This window comes from Molothrus ater, chromosome Z (assembly GCF_012460135.2).
Source record: "Molothrus ater isolate BHLD 08-10-18 breed brown headed cowbird chromosome Z, BPBGC_Mater_1.1, whole genome shotgun sequence".
Lineage (NCBI taxonomy): Eukaryota > Metazoa > Chordata > Aves > Passeriformes > Icteridae > Molothrus > Molothrus ater.
In genome coordinates this window covers 14,320,399-14,346,449 of record NC_050511.2, presented here as the reverse complement: position 1 = coordinate 14,346,449, position 26,051 = coordinate 14,320,399, and the positions used below count along the sequence as shown (strand labels likewise).

At 38.0% G+C, this 26,051-nt stretch overlaps 2 protein-coding genes across 3 annotated transcripts; both read left to right on the top strand.

The window, feature by feature from the left end:
- The first annotated feature begins 832 nt into the window (after positions 1-832).
- On the top strand, positions 833-11,236 carry CZH5orf34 (chromosome Z C5orf34 homolog). Its single transcript, XM_036403243.2, has 12 exons — positions 833-1,067; positions 1,343-1,432; positions 3,460-4,103; positions 4,698-4,793; positions 5,849-5,972; positions 6,816-6,907; positions 7,119-7,188; positions 7,487-7,657; positions 8,050-8,138; positions 8,878-8,970; positions 9,861-9,901; positions 10,653-11,236. Exons 1-12 carry the CDS (start codon positions 873-875, stop codon positions 10,844-10,846), a joined length of 1,899 nt encoding a protein of 632 aa, XP_036259136.1. The 5' UTR covers positions 833-872; the 3' UTR covers positions 10,847-11,236.
- Positions 11,237-11,549: 313 nt separating this feature from the next.
- TMEM267 (transmembrane protein 267) lies at positions 11,550-25,382 on the top strand. Of its 2 annotated transcripts, none has more exons than XM_036403248.1 (4): positions 11,550-11,643; positions 13,611-13,703; positions 15,340-15,727; positions 21,484-25,382. In XM_036403248.1, the coding sequence occupies exons 3-4, from the start codon at positions 15,404-15,406 to the stop codon at positions 21,817-21,819; spliced, it is 660 nt and encodes a 219-aa protein (XP_036259141.1). In that variant the 5' UTR covers positions 11,550-11,643; positions 13,611-13,703; positions 15,340-15,403; the 3' UTR covers positions 21,820-25,382. The 2 variants fall into 2 exon arrangements, with proteins under 2 accessions (XP_036259141.1, XP_036259138.1); XM_036403245.1 differs by having other exon boundaries at positions 13,611-13,785.
- The last annotated feature ends 669 nt before the right edge of the window (positions 25,383-26,051 follow it).

Here is a 26,051-nt window from a genome sequence, read left to right as displayed (position 1 = left end):
GTGGATCTACTCTCTGCTGAGACAACAGCTGTCAAGAATAGAAAGTTGTACTGAATGCAGTCAGTCGATCTGAGGTACTTCCCTAAGCAGGTCAGGGAGCTAAGAAAGACCATATGGACTAGTGGGGATATTCAACTCCATTTTTGCTAAGGGCTGGGAGTGGGGGTTGATAATAATTGCCACTCAGCTGTGAACTGTCAAACCATTTAAAACAGCTTTGAATGAACTGTAAGTATTGGTGGAGGGTGTATATAATAGTCAAAAAAGGCAACTAGTCATCATGTTAAAATAGTCTTTTGGCATCTTGGCCTTTCTGTTCAGACAGGGCTTCTACCGCCCAGTTCTAAGTACAGAGCTGTGTGTTGGCTCACCCTGCCATTTTCAGCAAATAAAAAATTATTTTAAAATTTATTAAGAAGGAAAAAAAAAAAAAAAAGTACAAGGACACTGTCAGCAGTTCCCTCAAGCTTATTTTACAGATGTGTGTACGGAATGCGCTCATCTTGCCTGAGGGATCAGGAAGGCGCGGTTACCTCACCGGCGGAGTGAGCTGGGGAGGAGCTCGGCAGGAGATCAGGTCGGCAGCACATCAGGAGAAGCTCGGGGGGAGTTTGGCGGGGGCTCGGCGGGAGCTCGGAGGCGGAGCTCCGGTGGAAGTTCAAGCGGAGCTCGTGGGGGAGTTCGAGCGGAGCTCGGTCAGAGTTGGGGCGGAGCTCAGGAGGAGTTCGGGCGGAGCTCGGTCAGAGTTCAAGTGGAGCTCGGTCGGAGTTCGGGCGGTCGCCCCGCCCCGCTGTTCCCGCCGTGTGGCGGCGCGGCCGCTTCAACCGCCTCGATCCGGGCGCCGCCCGCGGTTCTTGCTGGGCCTCCGAGCGATGGAGGCGGAAAGGGTGATAGTGCTGTTCGGGGACGACTCGGTGGAGGTGCACTACGCGGGGGGGTCCCGCTTGCTGCTGTCTCCTTGCGGCTCCGAGTATCTGTACGAAGCGGCGCTCCCCGCGGCCGCCCACCCGCTCCAGCCGGCGGAGACCACCCGCCAGCGGGTCGCTTTTGTCGTCAGTGCCTACCGGGTATGCAGTGGGCAGTGGCTCTGGGGACGGGAGCGCTATCCCTCGTCCCTGCGCCGTCCCGGGTAGCATCCCTTGGGCAGTGCCGCAGTTAACTCCCTGCTCGGGAACGGGCCGGCCCGGGGATCGCGGCCCCAACAGGAGTTCTTGTTTCTCTCTGTAAAAAGCGGAGCGGGTTTCATAGCCTCACCTCCACAAAAAGTATAAAATCAGCATAAAATGTTATCACTGCTTGTAAAAAATCGTAATAGGGTTTGTTTTTCTCTGCACTTAAACAGGAACAACTTCTACGAGCGCTAGATTTCCGGAACGCGTTTTCTTCTCGCCCGTACTTGCCTTCACGTCTTATACCTCCAGAAAGAAAAAAGGTGGGATTGCACATTAGGCGAGTAATGCTTTCATAAAAAAAAACTTATCCACCGGATTTAATTTAATTTCACATGCCTGTGTGTGAGTACAGGCCCTGAAGATCTATCGAATGCAGTTTGGCTAATGGAGTTGTCATCTTTCTTAAATTACTGCCGTTTTAAATTACAGTTTTAACTGTTACTTAGACCTCTGTTAATGCATTTCCTTTGTAGAAAGAAATACTAAAACTTAGTTTATTCTTAGCAAGTGTAAAACCTAGGATTTTTTTGTGTTGTTATATTTTGGCAGTAGAAACTTCTGAGGGAGGTCACACTGCAACAGGATGGTATTTTCCAAGGCTATCAGATCTCCCCATTGGAATACCCCTGTGAAAATGGTGCTGGGGTCTGTGGGAGGAATGGAACAATGTCCAGGTCAGACTGAACATTCATGCAGAGACCAATTTGGTATTTCTGGAAGCTTTGCTCCAGATCAGCATCTCTCTGGGTTCCCACTGAATATGAGTGTCTGCACAGCGTGGTGGGAATCTTTAGACAACTGATTAATCAGGCGAGTTTTAAAGCTTTTAGACTGACCCTTCAGAAGTAACACCCTTCATGCTAATGTTTAGCTGCCTAAAGCACTGTCACTCAGTGTCACTATATACTTAATTAAAAGACAGCAGTCCTTACCAGTCATGCAGTTAGTGCAAAGAGCTGATGCTCTGCTCTTAGCACTGAGGAGTAAGTTCCACCTTCTCTCAGGCCTTGAACAATTTAGCTCTTTTGGAGATTGGCTGGGTTTCTAGACTGTTTTTAACTTGCAGCATCCGTTTTGTCAACTTGCTTCAGAATGCTGCAGGATAGCTTTCCTAGGCCACAGCAAGCACTTGACCATATTTGTTGGCTTCTCCCCCACACCCGTTTTCTGTTGCTTTGGTTTCTTCCCCCTCACTTTGAGAAAAACTGCTTTTCATAAAGCCAAAATACTCTTTTTAGAACTCCTGACATTGTCCTTGTCCAGCAGTTTACTGTCACTTTATTGTTGTGTGGCCTGTTATCAAGCAGTGCCCGTGTTTTCAAGGCCCTTGCTGTTTCCCACACTTCAGTGGTCCACCATAATAAAGTAAGAGTTACTAAGCTTCAGCTGCCATAACAAATTGTTAAAGAGCCTGACAGGCCAGCCCAGGGCCTAGCAGAGGTAACCTAAGCCCTGAGGCCTGTTGCTACCATAACAATAACTTCATGGGCACAAAAACACTTAGACTGTGTTACTAGCCTTATGCTTGAGTTCAAAACAACCCATTCCTGTGGTGTGCTTAGGCTCTCATTTGGCCACTGCAGCTAGTATTCAAAATGCAGGTTGGCCGTGAATACGTATTCAGTGGTAGGTTTAGTTTGCTCTTGTTCCATTCCGAGAACTTTCAAACATTTCATACTGATTAAATTGCAGGTGAGCATTGAGTGTGTTTTCATGGGACTGAGAATTACAACACCAGGATTCTGGTTGGTGGCAGTCAGCTCAGAGCCCATCCTCCTATATAGAAATATATATAACTATAAATAGTTAGGATTGCCTTTCCTCATTGAGATAACATTGCGTTTATCTCAACTGAAGTTTTACCTGCAGCCTTGTTGTCTGGCATTGGTTATTTTTTAGTGTCCTTTTGCAATTCTTTATCAGATAATTGCTCTGAACAAGATAATTTCGCCATTATCTCTCTTGTTTCTGAAGAGGCCGATGGAAACACAAACATGTACAATTGTGCCTGATCAGTTGCCCATGTACCTTACCTAATTTATGGCTGGATTAAATTAAAACATTATTGCTAGATAGAGCTCTGTTAATACAGGAGGAAGCAGATATGAAGATTAGATGTTTTGCTTCCTCTGAGCTCATACATGCAGGTAAATACAGAGCAACATTTCTTGCCATTCATCACCTTGCAGAAGGACTGAATTAATTTAAATGTAAATGCTTCATTGAATTTCTGGGAGGCAGGTAATTTTTATCTTGCTGCATATTTCAATCCTTTTTCTTGAATTAGATTCTTCTCAGTGATATCTCAGAAATTAAATGGCCTGACCCTGTGACAGCTGATCTGACAAGATGTTTAGACAATGGCAGTGTGAAGATCTCATCTGTAGATGGCTATGCTCACCTTTACTTGTCAGAATTGCAGCAAGAATTTACAGTGGAGTTCTTATGCAAAGTCAGCCAGTCATCTGCAGCATCCTCATGCTCCTCTGAAAAGAACAGCAACTATCAAAGCAGAGATCAATGTGGAAAACCAAGTAAAAATTCTGCTGCAGAAGTCTCATCAAAACAAAGAAGAATAGAGAATCAGAATAATTGTGGTTGTGCTGAAGATAGGTATAGGGAACCAGCCAAACCAAAGGACCAAAAAGATGGAGATGGAGTGCCTTTGTTCCACACAAGTTGTTCTTCTGAATACACATGGGTTACACAGCGTTGGTCTGTTTCCTTGTGCCCAGAAGAATGGAAATACCCTTTGTCCTTGGCACTAAAATGCTGTAACTTACATACTGTGGAAAATGTAATAAAGACATATGAGACAAACAGCTGTACAGCTGTTGAAGGTGATGTTTTAGCAGACCCTGAAACACATGAGACAGTGTCTTGTTTACCCACAGCTTTGCCACTCAGCTGCAGAGCCCCACATCTACACAGGTAATTTAAACTCTTTACTTTGTAGTTCTTATCATATGCTTTACTATTCTGCATTTTGGATCCCCAACTTCTAGCAAAATAATTGAATCCTAGCTATAAAAAAAAGTTTAAAATTATTTTCAGTTTTGGGTCTTTTAGAAATTTCTTGAAACTTGACCTTGTAAAACCATTCTGTAACCTACTCTAATGAAGCTATAGTGATTAGTTCAGATTAAAAAAATATATTTTCTGACATGCTTTATGAATATGTAAATGAAAAAGAGAATATTGAAAAAAGAACACAGGTTTTGTATTGGAGTGGGTTGGTTTTTCCTCTTGTTTTGAAAAGAGTATCTCTGAGGTGGGCCAGTGGCATATGCTGTCTCTCACCATCACTAAATAAAAAAAATCATTTGCGTGATTGAGAAGTTTAATTTGGTAACTGAAGTGGATCACTAAGGAATTGGAGGACTCTGAAAATATGTGTCAATTTATCATTTGAATAAGTGTGCACACTTCAGTTCTAGTTACAGAAGTGATTACCAGCAAACACAACACAAACAAAAAACCAATATATGGACTTAGTGAGGCTATCATTGTATTTTACACACATAGGTGGGCATTCTGTGACTTCTTTCAGAATGAAGATACGGAGGAGTATTCATTCCATCAGCTAATTCAAGTTGTGTGGTGCCAGGGTGTTTTCTACAGGTATGAAAGAGGTCATCTGTTATCTGGAAGACTTTATTTGTATGGGAATTAAGCTCTAAGATGAAATGTCTTACTTTGTCCCTTTCTCGCTCTTTAAGAAATGGAGCACAGTCTTCATGTCAAAGTCTGTTTCTGCTTTTTTCACTGGACTTAAAGCACAGTATATTATCAGGCCTGAATCTGAAGTCATGTTTAAGTGATCTGATAATCTGATTTCTTAAATGTTTACTGGACAGCTGGAGTTACTACAGATTTCACTTAAAATAATGGTACTTGGTTTCTTTGCAAATTAGTTCTCTCCTCTTGCTGCTGAAGACTTCACAGCTTAGAAGTGTTTATCTTGGTGACCTACATAATTCACATGTTCAGCTGTGGATTTTCCTGGCAAGTCACCTTGTCCATATGGTTAAGGAAAAAAAAAAAAAACAAACAAAAAAAACCCAACAACAGGACTTTCAAATTGAAATTGCTATAACTGCTATTAGCGCCTAAAAGTCTTTGATAAAAGCATCAAAAGCATCACTGGTGTTTAGCCCTTTAATCTTTCTGCTTAGTATTCTTAATTTTTCTTCAGTGTAATTCCAAAATTTTTATCTCATCTAAACAAAATGTTTAGCCGCACTTCAGAGTTTTTTCAGAAGTTTTTTTCTCAATTAAGACGTTTAGATTGTTCAGGAATTGTTCAGTCTGGCATTCTCCTGTGTACACTAGATGTGGCTGGTCTTCTAAGAAGGTTGGATTTTTCTTTACAGGATCACAGTGTTTTGTGGAATGAGCAGCTCTTGAATATGTTTACCTTGACACAAAAAAGCTTTCTTTAGCTTAGTAAAATTCCACCCCCATGCACATGTCAAAGAGCCTAGTAATATTAATATTCTGTGTTAAAAGACATTATCGGTACATTCTACTGTTTGTGAAACAGTAGAAATTTTTAACATCTGAGTTGCTGAAAATATGTCTCTGCTTATTGTTTTCTTCAGGTTTAATAACCTGTTTTGCTTGTCTAGTGACACAGCAGTTCAAATACTTGCTAAAAATCTTATTATTTTTCTTAGATTTATCCATGGTAGGACAAACATCATAGAAATTTATCCTGGTGATGACTCATTTTTCAAGTCAGAGGGAGAATTTTTGGGAAAATATTTTGTACGTTATGCAATCCAAAAAGGAACAAAAAAGGTATGAAACTATTTAAAAACTAGAACTACTTAAAAGGATGTTTCAAATTCCTTCAAATTAGCAGCTGCCTTAAGACATTTGTCTATGCAGTGTGTAGTGAAGTCCCTACACTGGTAATTACTATAATGCCTTAATCACGCCATTAGTTATGCAAAAAGATGAGATTATTCCTTCTGTTTCAGAAGGTATTGTAAATTTTATGCAATAAGAAAATTCTTCTTCATTGTAACATTTATTTTATCAAACTCGAGTAAGATTCTACAACAACCATTTCTCATTAATTTTGAAGTTTAGTCTTGAAGCTAATGTTATTGATTAGAGTTTAATCTCTTTGTACTTGGAAGTGTTTACTACTGTATGAAGACAGAACCTAGAAGATGCAGGTTTTGTTCTGGCTTTGCTGCAGACCATTTGTTCAGTGGAAAAGGATTTTGCCTTTGTGCCTGTCTGTAAAGTTACCCCAGAGGAGAGGTCCTCTCAAGTGCTAATGCAACACCTTGTATTTTTAAAGCAGAATTAAGGATCAAATTTGTACTCTTGGAACCCAGCCTTTAACTTGTAGTCAAACATTGCTGCTCAGTAATGACCTGTAGGCTACTCTCTGACAAGAAAAGTTTCTGGTTCTTACTGACTGTAAAGAAACTGAATATTTGAATATTTCTTCATACAGGCGTACACTTAAGGATACAATTTTCAATCGAATATTTGTCTGTGTTCTGTGGCAGATTTAAATGTGATTATGGTTGGCTTCTGGGAGGTTAGAAATTTCATAACTTGCTTTTAATTCCGTTTTTATGCTACAGTACCTGTAACTAACTAATCTTCTTTCTGCTCTTTACTCAGATGGAAGAAAAGATGTATTCAGTGAGCAGCCTACCTCCAGATGTGCCCGGACATCCATACTCAATATCCTCCATTATTACTCAGGCAACCAAGTAACTTTTGTTACATTAATTCTGCTGACTTAGAAAGGACAGGAGTTAAAATTACACAAATGCTTATTACTTTAAGTATAAAAATGAAAGGAAGTTATCTTAGCACTGAGGGCATATTGAAACTTACAGAACAAAGTTTGCAAGTGCTTAGAAGACACAATAGGAATTAAATGTTTGATACTTTTTTGGGGTTTTTTTTTTGTCTCCTCAGAATTCTTCAGTATTGCTGCAAAACAAAACTGTCATTAAGTCATAATTATTATCTCTGCTGCTGGAAAATGGTATGTAGCTGAAAATTTATAAATCTTGCAGTGTTATAAGGATGATTATACAGACTGTAGGGAATAGGACTTAATCCAGAGGGAAGAATGGTGAGTGTATCCTCACAGACAGGAAGGCAGATATTTGGGAACCAAAAGCATGCATTTAGAAGTTATATTTAAGAAGCAATTGCATGATGAAGAGACCTGGTTGTGATCTGGAAAAAACAAGTGAATAAAATATCTGGAACAGATACAGACAGTTGTAATGATGTAAATAGCCTTTTTTCAAGTTTTTAATGTATTTGTTTGGTTCTAGGTATCTGAGACTGATGGACAAGAAATGTTGCCGGTTTTGCTGCATGAAAAGGTTATTCCCAGCACAGGAAGACTGGTTGTGTACTCAGATCATAAAGTCCATGCTGTTTTTTGGGATAGGATGATCCTGACTATGGTTTGGGATTTCAGCTCTTCCTGTAGTGAGATCCAGGTAACATGTGACTTAGAGAAAGGACTATCCATGAAAAAGTGTTACTAGGACATTAATGAGAATACCAAACAAAAGTTCTGATGCCAATAAAATTCAAAAACAAAAAGGACTTGAGAATTCTACAGGTTTGGAGACATTTTTACACACTTCTAGAAATAATTTATTCTTGAATAGCACAAAGGAAGAGTTGGGGCTGTGCCAGGTATTTTTCCCCTGCAATTGTCACAGCAGACTTTAGCAGATTCTATCCCTAGCAAATCACAGACTTGCAAGTTTTTAAAGTGGATTGTTCATAGATATTTCATTCTTAAATTGGCATATTATACTTTTTTTTTTTCCTTTGGACTGCAGCAGAAAATTAATATTTGAGTTTGTTTTTTTTTTCTTCTAAGATAAATGAAGATGTAGGCTGGTGTAAATTAACTACTCCTGATGGGCTACAGCAGCTAATACAAATAAGTCATCCTGGAGTTTATGAAAGGTAATTTAAATTAGTTGTTCAATTTTAAAAAGTTAAATATAAAAATTTCTCTTTATAGATCCTCTTAGATAAAGAAACACTATTTTCTGATGATAAACTGGTAGGGGTGGACCAAACATGTAATGATAAAAGCTCCATCTTATTTCTGGCAGAGATTCAAGACCTGTGTGACTCAGTGCCACTGCATGCTTTATACTGTGATTCCATTATAACTGTTATGGCAATGTCTTTTTAGAAAAATAACTAGAGATGCAACTTGGCATTTACTACAGTGGATTAAAAAAAAAAAAAAAAGGATTTGTCCTATATAGAGCTGATAAACAGAACTGAACTGAACAGTAGTTTATCTGATTTTTGCTTTATTACAGATATTGACCTCTGTCTACAGATTGTTTTCTAATCTGCTTGCTGTAATTACAGCCTCATTATTGGAATCATCAGAAGTTTTCTGTGCTGCATTTTAGCAAGCAGATATTCACAAACAAAAATTGACACTTGTACACTGTTCATTGCAAAACATACAGCTTTGTTATAGTTTACTATAACTGTATAGATCTAAATATGAAGAAGATTCTAGACAAAAAATGGCAAGGCAAGCTAGGAGAAAAATATACATTTTGAATCATAGCTTTTTCTTTCAGATCGAGGTGTGTTCCTTAGTGCCTTCAGTTTTTCTTTCAAAAATTGAGTTTATTTCTTAAATAAATAACTACTTTTTTGAATTTTCATATTAACACAGGTACATCAGAACAGCAATAGAATGGTGCAGAAGTTTGCATGAAAGGAAGGAGATTGCTGAATATCCTGTACACTCCCTAACTGAAGAAAATTGGTATTCATCTTTATCCCAAATAATTGACTTAAATAACGTTGAAAACAAAACTCAAAAATATTATAATCTGAATTTTATGTCTTGCATTTCCTAATGGACAAAAATGAAAATTTATTTTTAAAGTCCATTTATTTTGTATATGGTTTCATATTTTTCATTCAGTGTTTAAAATGTTCAGTGAGTTTCAGGTGAAGGTTGTTTCGTTGTGCTTTGCCTGTCTTAAAAATCAGAATTATGTTAACTTTGTCAAAGCACAGTTAATGTTCCAAAGATGGTGTCTTGCAGTGGAAAAATATCAGACCAAGAAAGATGTTTTTTAACAGAACATCAAGCATCTAAAACAGTACTTTGAACTGCCTAATGACAGTTGTTTCTCTTGCTGATGTATTTGTCCTTTCTAATAGATGCTACTGATCAAAAATCTATTGACATCATCTCTAAACATATTGGGATATTAAAAATGTGCTAATTGGAATCAATTGCAGTTGCACTTGCTACTTACTGACCAAAAATCTACTGACATCATCTGCAAACATTAGAATATTAAAAATGTGCTAATTGAAATCAATTACAATTGCACTTGTTACTTAAATTATAGCAGATTCAGCTGATGTATTTTATAGCATCAGCTATGTTATATTTATAGCATTTTATAGCTGCTGAAATGAAAATTCTATCTCTATTTATACATACTTACAGCAAAAAGACTATTCTTAGAGCAGAGACCAAATTTTTGGAAACAAAAATGATTTACAAATGTCAGCCATTGAACAGTGGTATCAAACACAGAGATTTTGCTAATCTAATTCTCAGTATTGCTGGAAACTGTCAAAAACTAAAATCTGAAGTAGAAAATGTCCTTGAGAAATAACCTTTCTTTTTTTGGACAGGTCTGCTGATGCTGAGCTTGAAAAAATACAGAGATTTAATTGTATCCTTTTAAAAGCTGTAAAGATTTTTTTCACTTTTATATTCTGCTGTTTATCTGCATGTTCAACTCTGCACTTTAGATCATCAAAGGCTCTCTATCCTGATCTTACCTTCTTCTACTGTCTTACTTAAAAACCCTCATTTTCTTACTTATCTTTTTTGTTTTATCACTGATTTTGTGGAAAAGATTAAAAAAAAACTTAAAAACAGTGTTGAAGTACAAAACAAAAATGAAAAGTTGCCAGAAAACAAAGCCCTTTAATGTGTATTGCATCAGTTTTGCTAAGAGTCATCTGCTGATCTGTTCTTGAAAGAGGAACAACACAGTTGCCTTTGGGCTTGTGGTTGCAGTACAGTATATTTCTGTTTATCAGCTACCTTAGTATTGTTCTATTGTGTTCAGCCAGCTGGAAATGTGCACTGTACTGAATCTGCTTAAAGCCACTCTAAAACTGTCTTTAAGCCAGTGTTTAATTCCATTAGTATGAAAAGTGCATGCTGTTAAACTGAAGTGTAACACCCTTTTTCTTTTCAAAGTAACTTTTGGATAAATTGAAGTCTAAAAGACATTTTTCTATTGATATTGTAGACGTTTTAAGTAATACAATCTTTTTCTTTTTTTACCTGTATGTAATTACCATGCTACAAAATGTGAGACTTTGCAAGGCAGAATGATGAATACAAATGCTGAGACTAATTTTTCTCTTTAGGAGGAAGAGTCTGAATTTTTTTTCTTAACAAAGTAACACTAGTTTTATTAGACAGTAGCAACATTCTGAAAAGATCATCTGCCACAAAATCCAATCCATCTGGTGTCACTGTCAGACAAAAAGAAAACGGGTGTGAGACAGAAGAACTCAATGAAGATTGTGTCTCGGAGGCTTTGGAAAAAACTTCTAAAGTCATTCAGGATATTGAATCTCTGCTTGCCGCTTCTGGGAGGTGAGGCCGTGTGTTCCCTGTCCTCACAGGAGCTGTCCCAGCTGTGTCTGAGGAGGCTCTGCAGGGAGACAGGAATGAAGGCTGAGGCCAGAGGGACAGGCTGCCGGTGTATTCCTGGTGAAGTCTGTCAGGTGCCAGTGTAATATCAATAATAACGCCAGTGCTATATTTAGTATAGGCAAAGAAAACAGTTGCGATAATGGGGCACTGCTGTATAAATAGATCAGGCCTGACCTGACAGTGCTGCTTTTAATGTTTGAATATATATTCGAATCAACTTGATTGATGGATTGCTGCTGAAATGGACATGGGAAGTTTCTACTGTAAAAACGTGCTTTTGTTCAGATGCTCACACCAAGAAGTCTTAATACTGAATAAAATGTTTCCCAAATGCTTTCTATAGTGCTCTCTTTGTGTAAATAAGTACTAATTTGAGGACAGAAGACACTACTCTGCTCTGTGGTCTGTCAGAGGCGCACCATGTCCTAAATGACAAAACACTAAACTCTCATCATCGATTTCCCTCCCAGCATTTAAAGGAGCCAAAGGGCGAACACCAAACCCTCCATGTAATAATCCAGGAAACACTTCTCCCTCACAACCAGCGCCGCTGCCGGCGGGGATGGGCGGAGAGGAGGCGGGCCGGGCTCCCAGCTGGCTCCGCGGCCACGCATGCTTCCTGACCGGCTCCCCGGGGCGCTCTTGAGCCCCCCTGCCTCCGCGCTGCCCGCCCGCTCCGGCCGGGATCGGGCTGGCCGAGCCCCATGGGGCGAAGGGCGGACGGCGGCGGCCGCGCTCCAGGTGGGCTCCGGGGCGGGCGGGGCGGGCGGCGGCGGCTGCGAGGCCCGCGCCTCCCCTCACGCTCCCGCTGATCTCGGGTTCACAGGTTAATTTCCTGCTCGGTTTAATTTAGTTTGTTCTTCGGCGTCTTGGTAAAATCCTACCGTTTCCTTCTGGGATTTTGCCCTCTCCAGCCCCAAAAATGCGTTATATCTGGCCCAAAAATATTTGCATGATCACTCCAATAATGTGTTATAATTATCTGGCCCAAAAATATTTGCATGATCACTCCAATAATGTGTTATAATTATCTGACCCAAAAATGTTGCCACTGTCAGTTCTTCACAGATAGTCTTAGGTTGGCATCTCCTTTTCCACGCGATTGTATTCTAAAGGTTTGAGCTGGTGTCTTAATTCTGCTTCATGCGGTTTTTAACATAAATTAACAACCAATATCAAATAACGAGGGGTTTAGGAGATTATAGAATTGTGAGTGATTACAAGTCTTTTAACTTCCTGTGTAGAATGCATAATTCTGTTAGTTGGCAGGGTGTTGTCTGGTTGTAGGTTGACTAGATGATCTCAGATGTCTTGCCCAACCTAATTGATCGTGTGATTCTGTAACTTCATGCATTAAATTCCTATATGTATTCGTGTATCTAATAGCGTCATGCAAAACTGGAGCAAAAATTATGCAGAGCAATATTTCTAAGTGATAATTTTAGCCATTTGATTTTTGTTTTGCTCATACACCATAGCCTCTTAGCTGTTTTCCTGAAAGTGTATATACAGTTTTGATATAAATAGCTTCTCATGACAGTAATTTAAAGTGTTAACTGCGTGTTTATTAAAATTATTTGGGTAATTTCCTTAAATTAAAGTAAGCATATCTACAAAATTTCATTTTGAGACTATAGACAGACATTCTGCTCAGTGCTTTATCTCATTTAAAAATGTCATGAGAAACCACAACTCAAAGCTGTTACATAAAACCAACCCAGAACTTCCCTTCAGGGTGTTAACAGTAGTGACCACACAGAGGTCTACAAAAATTTCCGTGTGAATTATTCCCCACTTTTCTGTTTTAGCAAAAATGTAAGCTAAACAGCTGCTTTGTGAGATTTACAGACTGGAAAAATCTACACTTTATTGTGATATTTTGTAAAGAGCCTGAAAAGCATCATTTTTCAGGGAAAAAGAAATGTTCTAGTTTTACATTAAAATTTATAATTTCAGATATTATTTTGGTTTTCCAGAGTTTTGCTTTTTGTGGTCTGATTTCCCTCTTGATCTGCAGAAAAATTCTGGGAAATTCTGTTGTACCTAGGAATGTGAGTTGATTTTTACATAGGCGGCACTCATTTTTTTCTTAAAAGGAGGCTGAAACGGCTTAAAAAGAACAGTTGGACATGGCTCTTGACTATGGTCAACCTGAAGCCAGTTTTGCATCCTGTTTTTCATTCTGGCTCAAGGAACACATGCTAATACCACCCATAGCACAAGTGTAAGCCTAACCCAGAGCTGACACAGACCTCTGTTGCTGTATGAATTTCTAGGTCTCTCTTTGTCTATTATTCCAGGGTCACGAAGTGATGGGGTGGAAGTTAAAAAGAGATCCCTGAATGCGACTTAATAAATGTTTCATTAGGTGGGAATCTTCTAGGCACAAGAAGAAATCTATGAAAAGGGATTGCTCTGTCTGTTGAAATGCAGTTAGGTAGAAGACTGGACTTTCTATTTTATTATTTTTTAGGTACTATAATGCTCTCTTTTTATTTCTGCTCTTCTCTTGGTTTAGGGTTTTTTTCTGCTTTCTTTCACAGAGCTTGAAAGCTTAGCTGAAGTTGCTTTTACCTCAATTATATTTGTTTACAAATTAATTAAATACATGTTTATTCTTTCTGGATTTTTTTACTGTTGTTCATATTTCATGTATGCTGTTTTGCCTAATATCAGTGCTTACTGATGCCTGTTTTGTTTTTATTTAGGATGGAACAAGTGGTGTTTGGGCTGGGCAGACTGGATTCAGAAAGCACAGAGGCTCAATGCTGAGGCATAGACCACAGACATTTCCGACTGGAGTAAGGCACCTGTGATGGAAAAAAAAATGTTCTCCTACTCCCAGGGGAGGTTTGATTCTGATTACTGGTGTGCTTTTTAAAGGTATGTTCCTACATCACCTCTTCACAGATTGGATTCTTACACAGCCTTTATGGTAATTTTAAATGAAATCCAATCTGACATGATGGCTCATATAGAAGAAACATTTGTGAAGAGACTGCCATTTTTTTTTTCCTTAACATGGAATTTATTCAGCCATGTCCTGTGTACCATAAAGCCGCCCACCAGAAAACAGCACTTCCATTGTTTCAGGAAATACTTTGTGTCTACTCATTCATTCAGAAGAGGTCCTGTCATGGTTAACAGACTAAATTTGACCCACTTTTTTATGTCTGTGCAAAGTCCATGTATTATTCATGCTTTCTTCTCTTTTATTTTTTTAAATGTTTTCTAAATAAATGATTCAGTAGGCTTTTTCTTTTCCTACAGAGAGTGCCAGTCGTTCTGTCTTGTGGATAATTCTACACCAGACAGGCATGTAAATAATCTGGAACAAACATTTATATCTGAGATTTTTATGTATGAGATAGATATTTATATATGAGATTTATAGTGTCTTTAATACCATAAATTGTTATGTGTCATGTTAGGAAGTCTAATACACTCGAAAAGGCCCTTTAGAATAAGAACTTACCTAGTAAAGAAGGGTTGTCAAGATTTAATGTATTGCACAAAAATGGTGAACTGATGGGAAGTATCCATTTTTAGGCAGGATGTAGGCTTTAAAACTGTGTTATGTCTGTATAGCTTCCCAAAAAGACTTGCATAACAGCTGGGACAGTTAGAACTTCTCTTGCAAAAAGAGGAGTTATGAAGGTAAGGTGGCAGACAGTAGATAAATCCTAAAAGTAACAGCCAGCTTCTCTGCTGGAGCACATGCTGAGGAAAAGCTTAGGTAGTTTTGCTCTATAAGGAAATGATTTTGATTACTTTGCTTGACTAAATGGTTGTTGTCTTTGTGTTTATTATAAATAATAATAAACACAAAGAAGATATTTTAGTGGGTTTGGTTTTCTTAAGGTTTATTCTACGTTCCAGTCTCTAAATTAAACAAGGCATTGCTCAGGAAAGGGTACCAGGAGAGTACTACATATGTTAACAAAGAATGTAAATTAAAGCAGTGGTTTGGATTATACATTGAAAACTCAGTTTTAACAGTTGTTTTATAGAGAAAGCTGGGATTTTGAGCATCAGTCATAAGAATCTTCCAAACTGAATCTTCTTTTGTTATTATAGTGTAAAGTATTTAGTTGGGTTAAATCATGTATTTAAGATAAGAAGGAATCTTGAAACACATTCAGTGAGTTATCACAGAGATGTTTGAGGTTATTTTGTAATATTTAAGGTTTCAGTAAGTGGAATTAGAGCTCTCTGTGTTACTTGTGCTGGTTCTAGTTAAAAAAAGGCAGGTGTTTTAATTCAAAGCTGTAGTGTTCTAGTCAATAGACTAATTGAAATAAAAAATTCCCTGGGAATGTTAAATGCAAACAGTGAAATTGGGGTCTTAATGCCCAATTGTAGCTGTGGTGACAAATGTTTTGTGCAAATGGATTTTCTTTGTTTAATACTTTCCTTTCTGATCTCTGACATTTACAGAACAACTGACGATACGAGGGACAATGCACAGTGTGTGTCCTGATGACATTTTGTGTGCTGCAACATGGCTCTCGTCATGGCATCCGAGACTGAAAAGGCCCACGCTCTTCTCCAGACTTTCAGCACAGCGTCAGTTCTTTCCAGTCTAGGTTTGGGGATATTCTGCTTTGTAGCAGACAGACTCCTGCAGTTTTCCTTCATTCAGCAAAATGACTGGCTAAGAGCCTTATCTGATAATGCAGTGCATGGTATACTGGGGATGTGGTCCTGGGCAATAGTGATTGGACTCAGGAAGAAAAGTGACTTCACTGAGGTCACCCTGGCTGGCTTCCTTGCCTCTGTCATTGATGTGGACCACTTCTTTCTTGCTGGATCTCTGTCATTAAAGGTAAGTCAGTAGATCAGTAATTTGTTAATTTATCACTGTTTACGTTACTGTTCTTCTACCATGTCCTAGACAAAAAAAGTTCCACTGGTAATTTAATTAAATAAATTTCATAGATATACAGGAATAATGTTTTTATGCAGATGTTACAATTTTAAAAGCCATAAAAATATTTTACATCTAGTGTTCAGTTTCTGCTGTTTAGGAAGGAAAAAAAGAGTTTTGTGCATGTAGATGCTATTCTACATGTATCACATAGTTGCCTGGTTATCCAGCTTAAGGAGTTAAGTGCTGCCTGCACACTTTTGCCAATGAAGTGGATTATTCCACTTCACTTTACAGTAAGGGTTAGAAATACATGAAATGTGGAGTAGAAATATCTGAAACGTAAATGATAGAGCTTCTGTTTTATTTAATTCAGTCATTATGAGTAGTACATTTGTTTTAGCCAGCCCTAAATATTTCTCCTACGAACAAGCTATATGTGAGCTGTCACCTTTAAAAAGGCAGTTTGATTGTATTTAAATATAGTTCATTGGAGGAAAAAAAAAACAATCCAAAAAATAGTAGGTAAGAAGCATCAGCTTAATAAATGTAAAACGGTGAATTGGCTCCTGTTAATGGATCATTGTCTATTTGCAGACCTGCTTGTTAGAACAGAGTTTCTCAATAGCATTAGTATTACCAGATTATGGCACTCTTTTCCAGAAGTTTTCCTCCTCTAGTTTGCTCATAGTTTGTCACTATTTATTGTAGAGAAAAGACGCCTCTTATTTGCGTGTTTGGTCAGTTTTCCCCTCTTGGCTTTACCAGTGCTGAGGGGAAAGGGAAGAATTGGGTCCCTGAACCTGCTGGCCACATTCCCAGTGCAGTCCAGGATACCACTGACCCACCATCTTGCCACATGGACAGTCAGGCTCCAGCATGTTCTGGTGCCTGGCATCATTCTTCCCAGAGTAGTCCCTGGTTCTCCCCTTTTCTGTACTTCCTGCATGTGGAAGTACTGTGCAATTACAAAACTAAGTAAAGAAAAGGAAAGTTAGTTTGGTTGGTTAATGTATTGCATAATGTTACTACTGAATAACAATATGGAATAGAATTTAAATCTCAAATTAGTCTCATCTGTTTTTTCTTATTTTAAAATCAGTGAATGCAAGTAAATGAATGGCTAGCTGTTAGAAAGTATTAAAATTTTATTGCTGCTTTTTCATGCATTTGAGATGATTACCAGTATTTTCCTTAATTATGACCACTAGATGTCACACTTCACCGATGTCAGTTTGAGAAGCTGACTGTTGAATTTTGTTATGGAATTGGGAGGTGACTTGCCACTTGGTAGTGAGGCAAGGTTAAATATACTTACACCTTCCTTGATGGGGAATGTTTCTGTAGCCTAGCCTATCCCTACTATGTGAAACCAAGTAAATTTTTGTAATTTTGTGACCTAATTTCTTCCTGTGTTGTTTCAGTTCCCAAGCAGATAGCAATTAATTTTCTAATTGTTGATGACAGATCTAGTTCTCTTGTTCTTTAAGGTTTTTTTTTGCAAAAGACAGCTGATTTCTATGATCTCCTCCAAAATTTTTTTCAAATCAGAAACACGAAACATTGCATTTTAGTAGCCAAATGTATTTAGCTGAGATGAGGAAAAGACAAGATGCCCAAAGACTTTTTCAGTGATTTGCCTACCAACTCCTTTGCTTTCCATATGTTAACTGGGCTAATAAAGGAAATAATCTGGTGTAGGTCTCTCAACTCTCATTACAACTTGCAAAGCCCCTATGCTTTGCAAAGACTATCTTCTCAACTAAATAACTTTCAAAAAAAAATCTTAAGGAAACAAGTTTGTGTTTTCTAAACCTCACACTATTTTTCTCCTCTCCTATCTATGGCTTTTTTGCCTAAATTACATCTAAAGGGTCCTGTCCAAAACCATGAGTAGTATTTTAGGTGAGACTTCATTTGAGCCAAATACTGTAGTTTAATTCCTCTCAGTGGCAGAAAAGTACAATCCTTCTGTCCTTTAAAAAAAGAATAATAATCTGTTACAGGTTTTGTCTTCTTACAATGCCATCAGAGTCTCTTTGGTTTGTGATGTAACATAATCCCCATAAACTTTTCTTCTGTGTGCTGTCTAGCCAGCTAGATCTGATTGTAATATGTAATTTTTCTTTCCTTGGCTTTATTTGATGTGCTTGTCAGTTTCTTGGCATAATTTCAGGCAGTCACTTATATAATTTATCACTTCATGGGATACTTTTTTACTACATATTTTGTAGTTACAGTCCCATTCTTTGTCTTTAAATTGCATGGTTGAGAGTAACTGCTTTAAGATACTAACATGTTTACTGCTTTTGCAACACATTACTAAATAACTAATAAATTAATTCATATAATTAACCAACCACACCATTATTACTAATTTGTACCAATAGTATATTTCACGTTACTGTACACAATCACCTATAAAGCTCATCATCATCACTTTTAAATCTGATGACGAGTTATTTTTTCTGGAGTAACCTTTCTGTGCGGCACAAGGCGGTACTGCCTTCCACCTCCAATTGCTACCTTCACACTACTCTAGTCACCTACTTCTGTTCTTGCTGACGCCATTCAGCACCTGGATTGTTTGGTCATTGGTCTATTTTTCATGGTCATCATTATTTTTCTGCAGTATTCAGGGTAAATAGTCACCTGTGGTATTTGTATGTTTGCTTTGATAAATACTTGTGTACCAAGTACCATGTGATCTGACCTTTTGCCCACATTATTTTTGCAACGAGTATGATAGTCTACAATGACTTTACTACTTGGAATTTGTAGTTCTTTGTGCTCCATGTGGTTTTTACTGTGCACACAAGTATAGAAGAATCTGTCTCGCTGACTACTCCAGAGATGGTAGTTCCAGCAGCCTGTTGTCAGTCAGGAGTGCTGGTATGACATGATGGGCTGCTCCCAGACTCCACCAGGATTGTAGCCCAGACACTGACGTTGCAGAGCAGACATGCAGAAATTGCTGTCTTGGTGTCACCAAATATTGGAAGTGTAGAACATTCAGTTGGTGGCAAACATACATAACACTGGCACTGCTGGGAAATGTGCCGCCCATGACTGACTTGGGCTGTACAGGAGCATTTCTGGAACTTGAGAATAAGCTTTGCGCAAGCACAATTAATGTAGCATTGAATATCATACTATGTTGTTAATATTACTACTTTATGTTACATTGAATATGTTACTATGAACTAAAGACTTCAGGGTTGTGAAGCACTACAGAATATCAGTGAGGGAGCAACATCCATGGTGTTGCTGTGAGCATTAAAGCAGATAATTTGCGTGGGTTCTCCTGCGTGCAATTATTGCATCCTGTCTCCAGCTGCTTATTGTAGTTAGAGGGGCTGGAGGAGCAGCAACTGCAAGATGATCTTGCATCTGATTGCATATGTAGGCAAATGGAAAAGGTCATTTGTAAGTAAATTCTGTTTGCAACTTTTTCCAAGAGGTCTAAGGCAGAAAAGGAAGTTTTTTTTGTGTTTTGCAGTGGGTTTTTTTTGGTTTTTTTCTTTGTTGGTGGGGTTTTTTTGGTTTTTGTGTTTTGGGGGATTTTTTAAAGATCTGGTGCTTTCTAAAGGCAAACAAGTTTTCCTGTTAGGAGAAAGAGAGTATAGCAGCTTAAATCAGCAAATGGACCTACCTGTCTGTGTCCAGGGCTTGGCAACTCAAGGATGTAAGTGTTCCTTTAGTCACAGAATGTAAAAGAGGAAACAGACTGTTCTCTCAGGCCTTGGGCAACAGCGTATCAGAAGCTTGATGGCTGTACTACAGTTACAGAATATGACTTTCTCTTGCTGACATTGAACACTCAGGTTTGCTATATGAACAACCCTGCCATCTGAAATTTACGTGAAAAGAATGTAAGCATCACCTTGGCACCAGTACTGATAAACTGTGTACCTAAGTATCATTAAAATCTTCCTTACTCACTGTGTGCAGTTGGCATCTAACCTTAATAGGCCAGAGGGAAGAGACTGATTAAAGACTGTACTACTGGTTTTTTCCAAAGTGCAGAAATAGAGGCCAGTCACTAGATTATCTGCAGGAACATTCAGGTTTTTTCAAAATTAAGTTAGTATGTACTTTTGAGCCTTTTGTTGACAGTAACAAAAATTGGACTCTTTGTAAGGCAGGTGATAAACAATTTCACCATCACAAGATTTTTCTGCCTTAATTCATGAACAATCTGCTTGTGTGAAACAGAACTGAAGTTGAAGAAAATATACCTTTTGCTCCAACTTAAAGGAATTGCGTCCACAACATTAGAGTTAAAAATTGTTGAGACAGTTTGTGAGCTTTTAAATCCCATTACCTGATCAGGAGTCAAGGACAAGTGTGTGGTGGGAAGCTACTAGAACAAATCTTTCTGCAGGCCTTTTATGGTTGGCTATGATTTAAAACATGAGCTGTTTTATTTCAGGGTAGCCTGTAACTTCCCATCTCTAATCAGTTAATAAACTGGGTAAGGCTACATCAGGGCTTCCTTGCCGAGAAGGTAGTGTTCCATGCAGTTATCTAAGTTATGCCTGAGCTTGATGAACCTATTCCAGAGTCCCACTGCCAGGCCCTCTTCCTGTTGCATCCTGCAAGGATTAACACAACTGAAGAATGAACAGGTTAGAGATGGCTTTGTTTGCCTTCTGCACTAGGTGCAGTGAGGGATGTGTTCAACACAGCAAAGATACACTTTTGCTTAACATCTCTGGGGCCTTGTTCCAGGTTTTCTGAGTTTTCCCCCAGCAACTGAACTGAGCCAATGAATATCACATCAGCACTTCTGTAGTCCTTCTGGTAGTGTGCTGTTATTTCTCCTGTGTTTACAGACACAAGAATCTACTTATTTGTGAAATAGTAATCCAAAATACCATTACAGTTTTTTATTGTTGCTGTTGCTACTGAGTACACCCACAGAATATCTCCTCAAACATGTATATTAAATTGACATTATCACTTCTTAAAATGGCTAAATGTAATCTCAATACCTAGACATTCACCAAATATCAGGCTTCACCAATATTAAAACCAAATATCAGGCTTTCAGCTGAGTTATTGTTAAACAAGTTGTTGACACAAAAATCCCACTCACAAATGTTTCAGATCTTTGTTCATGAACTTTGTTTTGCCTGTCCATGAAGAATACTGTCTCAAGGTGATCAAAATACATGTAACTTTGCTCATATTTTTGTCCTATTGAAAATTATTTTGGTGTTTTAAACACTGTGCAACTAAACCAACTTTATGGGTGACAACTGTAGTAAAATACAGGATGTATTTTTGGGAGTAAATGCCATTAAAGCACATGATTTATTTCAAGTAAAACATACTAAATATTTCAAGTGTATTGCATGGTTGTTTTCCTTTAGTTGTCTTGAAATTAAAGACATATAATCAGTGCAGCAGATAATACAGGTTCCCGTGTTCCACCTGACTGTGTGGCAAACAGGATTCCTCATTTCTCTCCCTCCCTGTTTTGCTGATGATAGTACTTAGTAGGATGCATGATTCATATCATACAGTAGAGACAGGGCAGCACACAACTCTCGTGCATAAAATTGGTTTTAAATTTTGCAGTGGAAAGGAACAGTATGTTTTTCTTTCTGCTTCCGTTTAGTCACCTGACAATGCACTTGTAAACACTCATGAAACTTTTCTTCTCTTGTCACAGTTGTAGCCATTGGCAGTAATATTTTTCTCTTCTGCAGGCTGCTCTGACTCTTCCACGGAGACCACTTCTTCATTGTTCTACTGTGATTCCTGTGGTGGCTCTGACATTAAAGTTTATCATGCAGCTTTTCAGGCTTAAGGACTCATGGTGCTTTCTTCCCTGGATGTTGTTCATATCCTGGACTTCTCATCATGTCCGTGATGGGATTCGTCATGGCCTCTGGATCTGCCCGTTTGGAAAAACTCCTCCCTTGCCATATTGGCTGTATGTGGCAATTACAGCATCTTTACCTCATCTGTGTTCATTTATTATGTATTTAACGGGCACTAGAGAATTAATGTCCATAAAACACGGAATCCGCATTGATGTATAGGAATAATGGCTTTTCAAGGTGGTTTGTGCAAGCACTTGAAATAACCTGCCTGTCTGTCACTGAAGGGTTTCCTTGTGTTTCCTACACCTTCTGAATTCGGCATTTTAAAGTTGTGGAGCCAGTTACAGCTCTTGTGGTCACAGAACCTGTTTAAAGAATGATAATAATTTTATATCTCTACAATTCCCTTGTACAGTGTGTGATCTTCCATGATAGTTCATGCATAGCGAGCTGATTATAAAGTACTTAGTTTCTCTCTGTAGTAATTACATTACATTTTACTGTTATGGTGCCATTCATTTGATCACCTTTCACTTTGGATTTGTATTCTGCCTCTGGAGAATACATTTCATCCAGATAGTATTTGTATAGCACTTTAAAAATGTGAAGTTCTATATAAATGCTAGGTATTATTGAGGATTTAATAGTGTATGGCAATTCTAAAAAAATCCCTGTTAGCCTTTCTAATTTATTAATATGTTAGGAGTCCTGCTGGATTTTTTGCAATCAACCATTTTAAAAGAAACACCACCTCTATTTCACACTGTCTATCCACACCTCTTTGAATCTGTAATCACAAAGTGTTTTACTAAATTCTGTATACCCCTGTGGTTGCTTAATATTTAATTTGCAGATAATTACTAGCCTCAAAATTAGAAAGGGGTATACAGATTGGTTATAGTATTATGGTGTGTTGGCCAATTTGTTTAATTTTTAAAAATACACTAAATATGAGTACTGTTTAATTTGAAACCAAGGAATTTTAGTTAATATTTAAGAATTGTGTGAAGATTCAGGGAGACTCAAGAAAATAAAATTTGCTTATTACACAGGCTTGCTTAAAGACATTACTACTCAGTAAAGCATTTTCCAGTAAGTGCAATATCATCCTCATAAGTGTAAAATAAAATGCATTATTATTATTATTATTATTATTATTATTATTATTATTATTATTATTATTATTATACTACAGAAATATAAATTTCCTCATAAAGAAGATCCATAAGGAAAAGTGTTATTATGCTGCAGTTTATGAGGTAGTAATTTGCACTATGGACTATTCAGTTTTTCTTTATAGACATCTCTCAGAAAGAGTCCCAAATTAAAAGTTGCCTGGTCTTGTCTAACTAGACAAGACTGTCTAGACTTGTGCAGTTTATGATGTACAAGCTGAGAATGTCTATTAATAATTTTTAAATTTCTTATTCACTGCCCGTCAAAGAGTGGGGCCTTAACTACTCCAGCTTGTGATGAATAGCTGTCAAAAGGGGATCATTTTTATGGAACTGCATGTATAAGGTAGCATGTGTTAACTTAGGTTACCAAGGGGTATAAGGGTTTAACGTGATGTGTTCATTTACATTATTAAATGTATATTAGAATAAAGTTAAAAAAATTATTAAATGGGATGCTTGTCGTAATAAGTACCAGAAACTTCCTGTGGCTGCAGAATCCTTAAGGCTCTTTGCAGCACTCTATGCTAATCGTGGAAAGTGTTGCACCTCTTTAAAATGTGTCTTTGCATCAAAAGAATAGTCACTGTCCTGTCTGTTCTTCACGTTAGAAATGTATGCCAATGCAGACTTGCCTGATAGTACAGTGGGCCTGTCTAGCCTTTCTTATAAAATGAATAAAAGGTTTCTTTGTTGGAAAGAAGATTGGAAGAGCAAAACATTCCTTAGAGGTTTATCCTCATGCTGTGAATTTCTTTCCTTTAGAGTTTTCCAGAAACAGCATAAGAAATGTCTTGCTTTAGAGGTTCAGATCAAAACTGGCTTTTATCCAAAAGCATGATGGTTTACTAGAGGAGCATTGCTCATTCATTTACTTCTCTCCTGTATTTTATAGTACTGGCTATGAAATGCCAATAATGAATAAGTTTTGTGCAAGGGGTGAACACTGAAACCTGTGTAGAAAATTTTCTCTATTCTTGTTTCATGGTATAAAGTTTGTATAATTTTGTGCTTTATCCAGATTTTTTGCAAAGGGAAATGTATAATAGGAACAAGGTGTCAAATTACACTTTCTCACTTTCAGACTGTAGCTGTAGTGTTTCTGGTAATTAAGTCTACCCACAGTCCTTAAAATCAGTACTGTACTGTTCTAGCTATGTTTAAGGACCATTTAATGGGTACATATTCAGTAGTTTAAAACTACGTATTTTCATTCTCTTTAAAACTACGTATTTTAATTCTCTTTATGTCTCGATATTTCTGTGTGAGCATTCACAGTAGCTTTGAGCTGAATTTCGAAACACCATTTTTTCCGGCCGTGTTCTTACACCAGTTCTACCACAGCAATAGGTGAATGCCGCTTGAACTCAGACATATATTAAGGAAAATAGCAAGTACTTTGTACCATGACTTCTCTCCCTCCAGACAGACATGGCAGTCTCTCACCTCAGCCTGACATTTAGGCAGCTTTCACTGAGGCCATCGGCAGCTGTTCAAGGTAACCTGACACATGGCATGTGCTGCTGTAATTTGTGGGTAGCCAGGGTAGGGTACAAAGGGGAAGTTAGGTGTTTGTTTCAGCCTGTGTGTCTGTGTTGTGGGCAGAGTGGGAGCTACAGAGATTATAGAGGAGCCCCCTGTTGAGTCACGAGGCACAGACAGGACCCTCTTGCTTTCTAAACACCTCATAGAGGCCTCTGGGTGCAGCTGGATCCAGCCTCAGCCCCACACCCTGTCAATGGTTTATGTTAATGGATTAAATAGGCATTATTGAACCTTTTCACAGCTTTGTCCCACAGGATTAAGGATAACAAACCAGAAGTACTTACATAAAAATAAATTAGGGTTATTATTAGGGTTAAAACTTTCTATGATAATGATGAGACTAAAAGATCTTAAAAAGAATTATTTACTACACAGTATAAGTAGCTATAACTACTAGTCTAGTTCAGTCCACTATTTTTGAAGCAATATTGAAGCAATTATATCAAAGGCAGTGAAAGAAATTATGAAGTAGAGATTGATTTTACCCACCCATACCAATGACTGTGGGCAAATCTCTTTCTCTCAGCTTTGAAGGGTAGCCTTGAGGCAAATCCCAACTCAAGGAAGGAATCTCCAGAAAGGGGATTGTTGGAAGACTCTCCCCACTCATTAAAAAGTGGGAGTGGGCCCTATGTTTCCAGGCCAGCCATGTCAGCTCAGCATCTTTAGATAAGTTAGTAGTACCACTTGTTTGTTGCTTTATCTGGTACCTTACCAGATCTGCCACAGGTTCACCTTTCTGTCAGGAGTGTTTAACTCTGGGATTGATGAGTCAGGCTGCTTTCAGCATTATTCAGCACCAAAAGCACCAGGACAACCCCTTCCTCCGTTCACCACTGGTAGCTTTGCAAACAGGGCATTATTCCAGCTGTTTTACTGCCACCCAGGCAGAGCATCCTGCTACACCTCCTCACCCAACACCTGCCTGCTACAGGTGAATTGCCCAACGATTCCTTACCAGTATTCCGTGTGCATTTCAAATTCACTGATGTATCCAACTATGCATCGATACCATGTCTAGCAAAACCATAACAAAAATAAACCAAGATACTAAAAATATAATGACTTTGTACTTTATTGCATGCATTACTATTACGGGTAAATGTAAAATACAAAAAGCATGTGAATTGCACAAAATGTGGCTTGCAAAGTCAAGCTAATGATGTTGTGCACAATGTATGATACATATCACTAAAATACTAGGTTTTTAAGTGATTCTTTTAATATGCCAATCTAAAAATTTTCCATGTATTTTCAAGTGGAACTTAAAAAGTTGAACAAAGTGTTGGGGTTTTGTGACTTACTTTGTTAGAACTGTGCTGCTTTTTTTCTTGCTTTGATGGATTTCTGCTGTAAAAAGTAGGTACTAATAGCTCAAGTTAAAGAAAAATATTTCTTCCCCCGCTCCTGGAGAAATAAGATAAATTTTTTACTAATTACCTAGTGGCCTTAACAGAATGCGTGAACATGTTTCCTATAACTTTGTATTCTACTTTAAAATCTAATCTGTATTTTCACCTGACTGTTGGCATCACTTTTTACTACAGTGCAGTATATGTTATATCATGTGCCCTTAATAAGGTACTGGTAAGTGAATTATTCATAACTGATCCCATGCCCCAAGGAAAATGATGCTAAGTTTGAATTAAACTGAAGTAATTTTTACAGCCCGCTACTGATACTGACTTATCATGAGAAGAACATTTCCTCTGCTACTGGAAATGAAGTTCC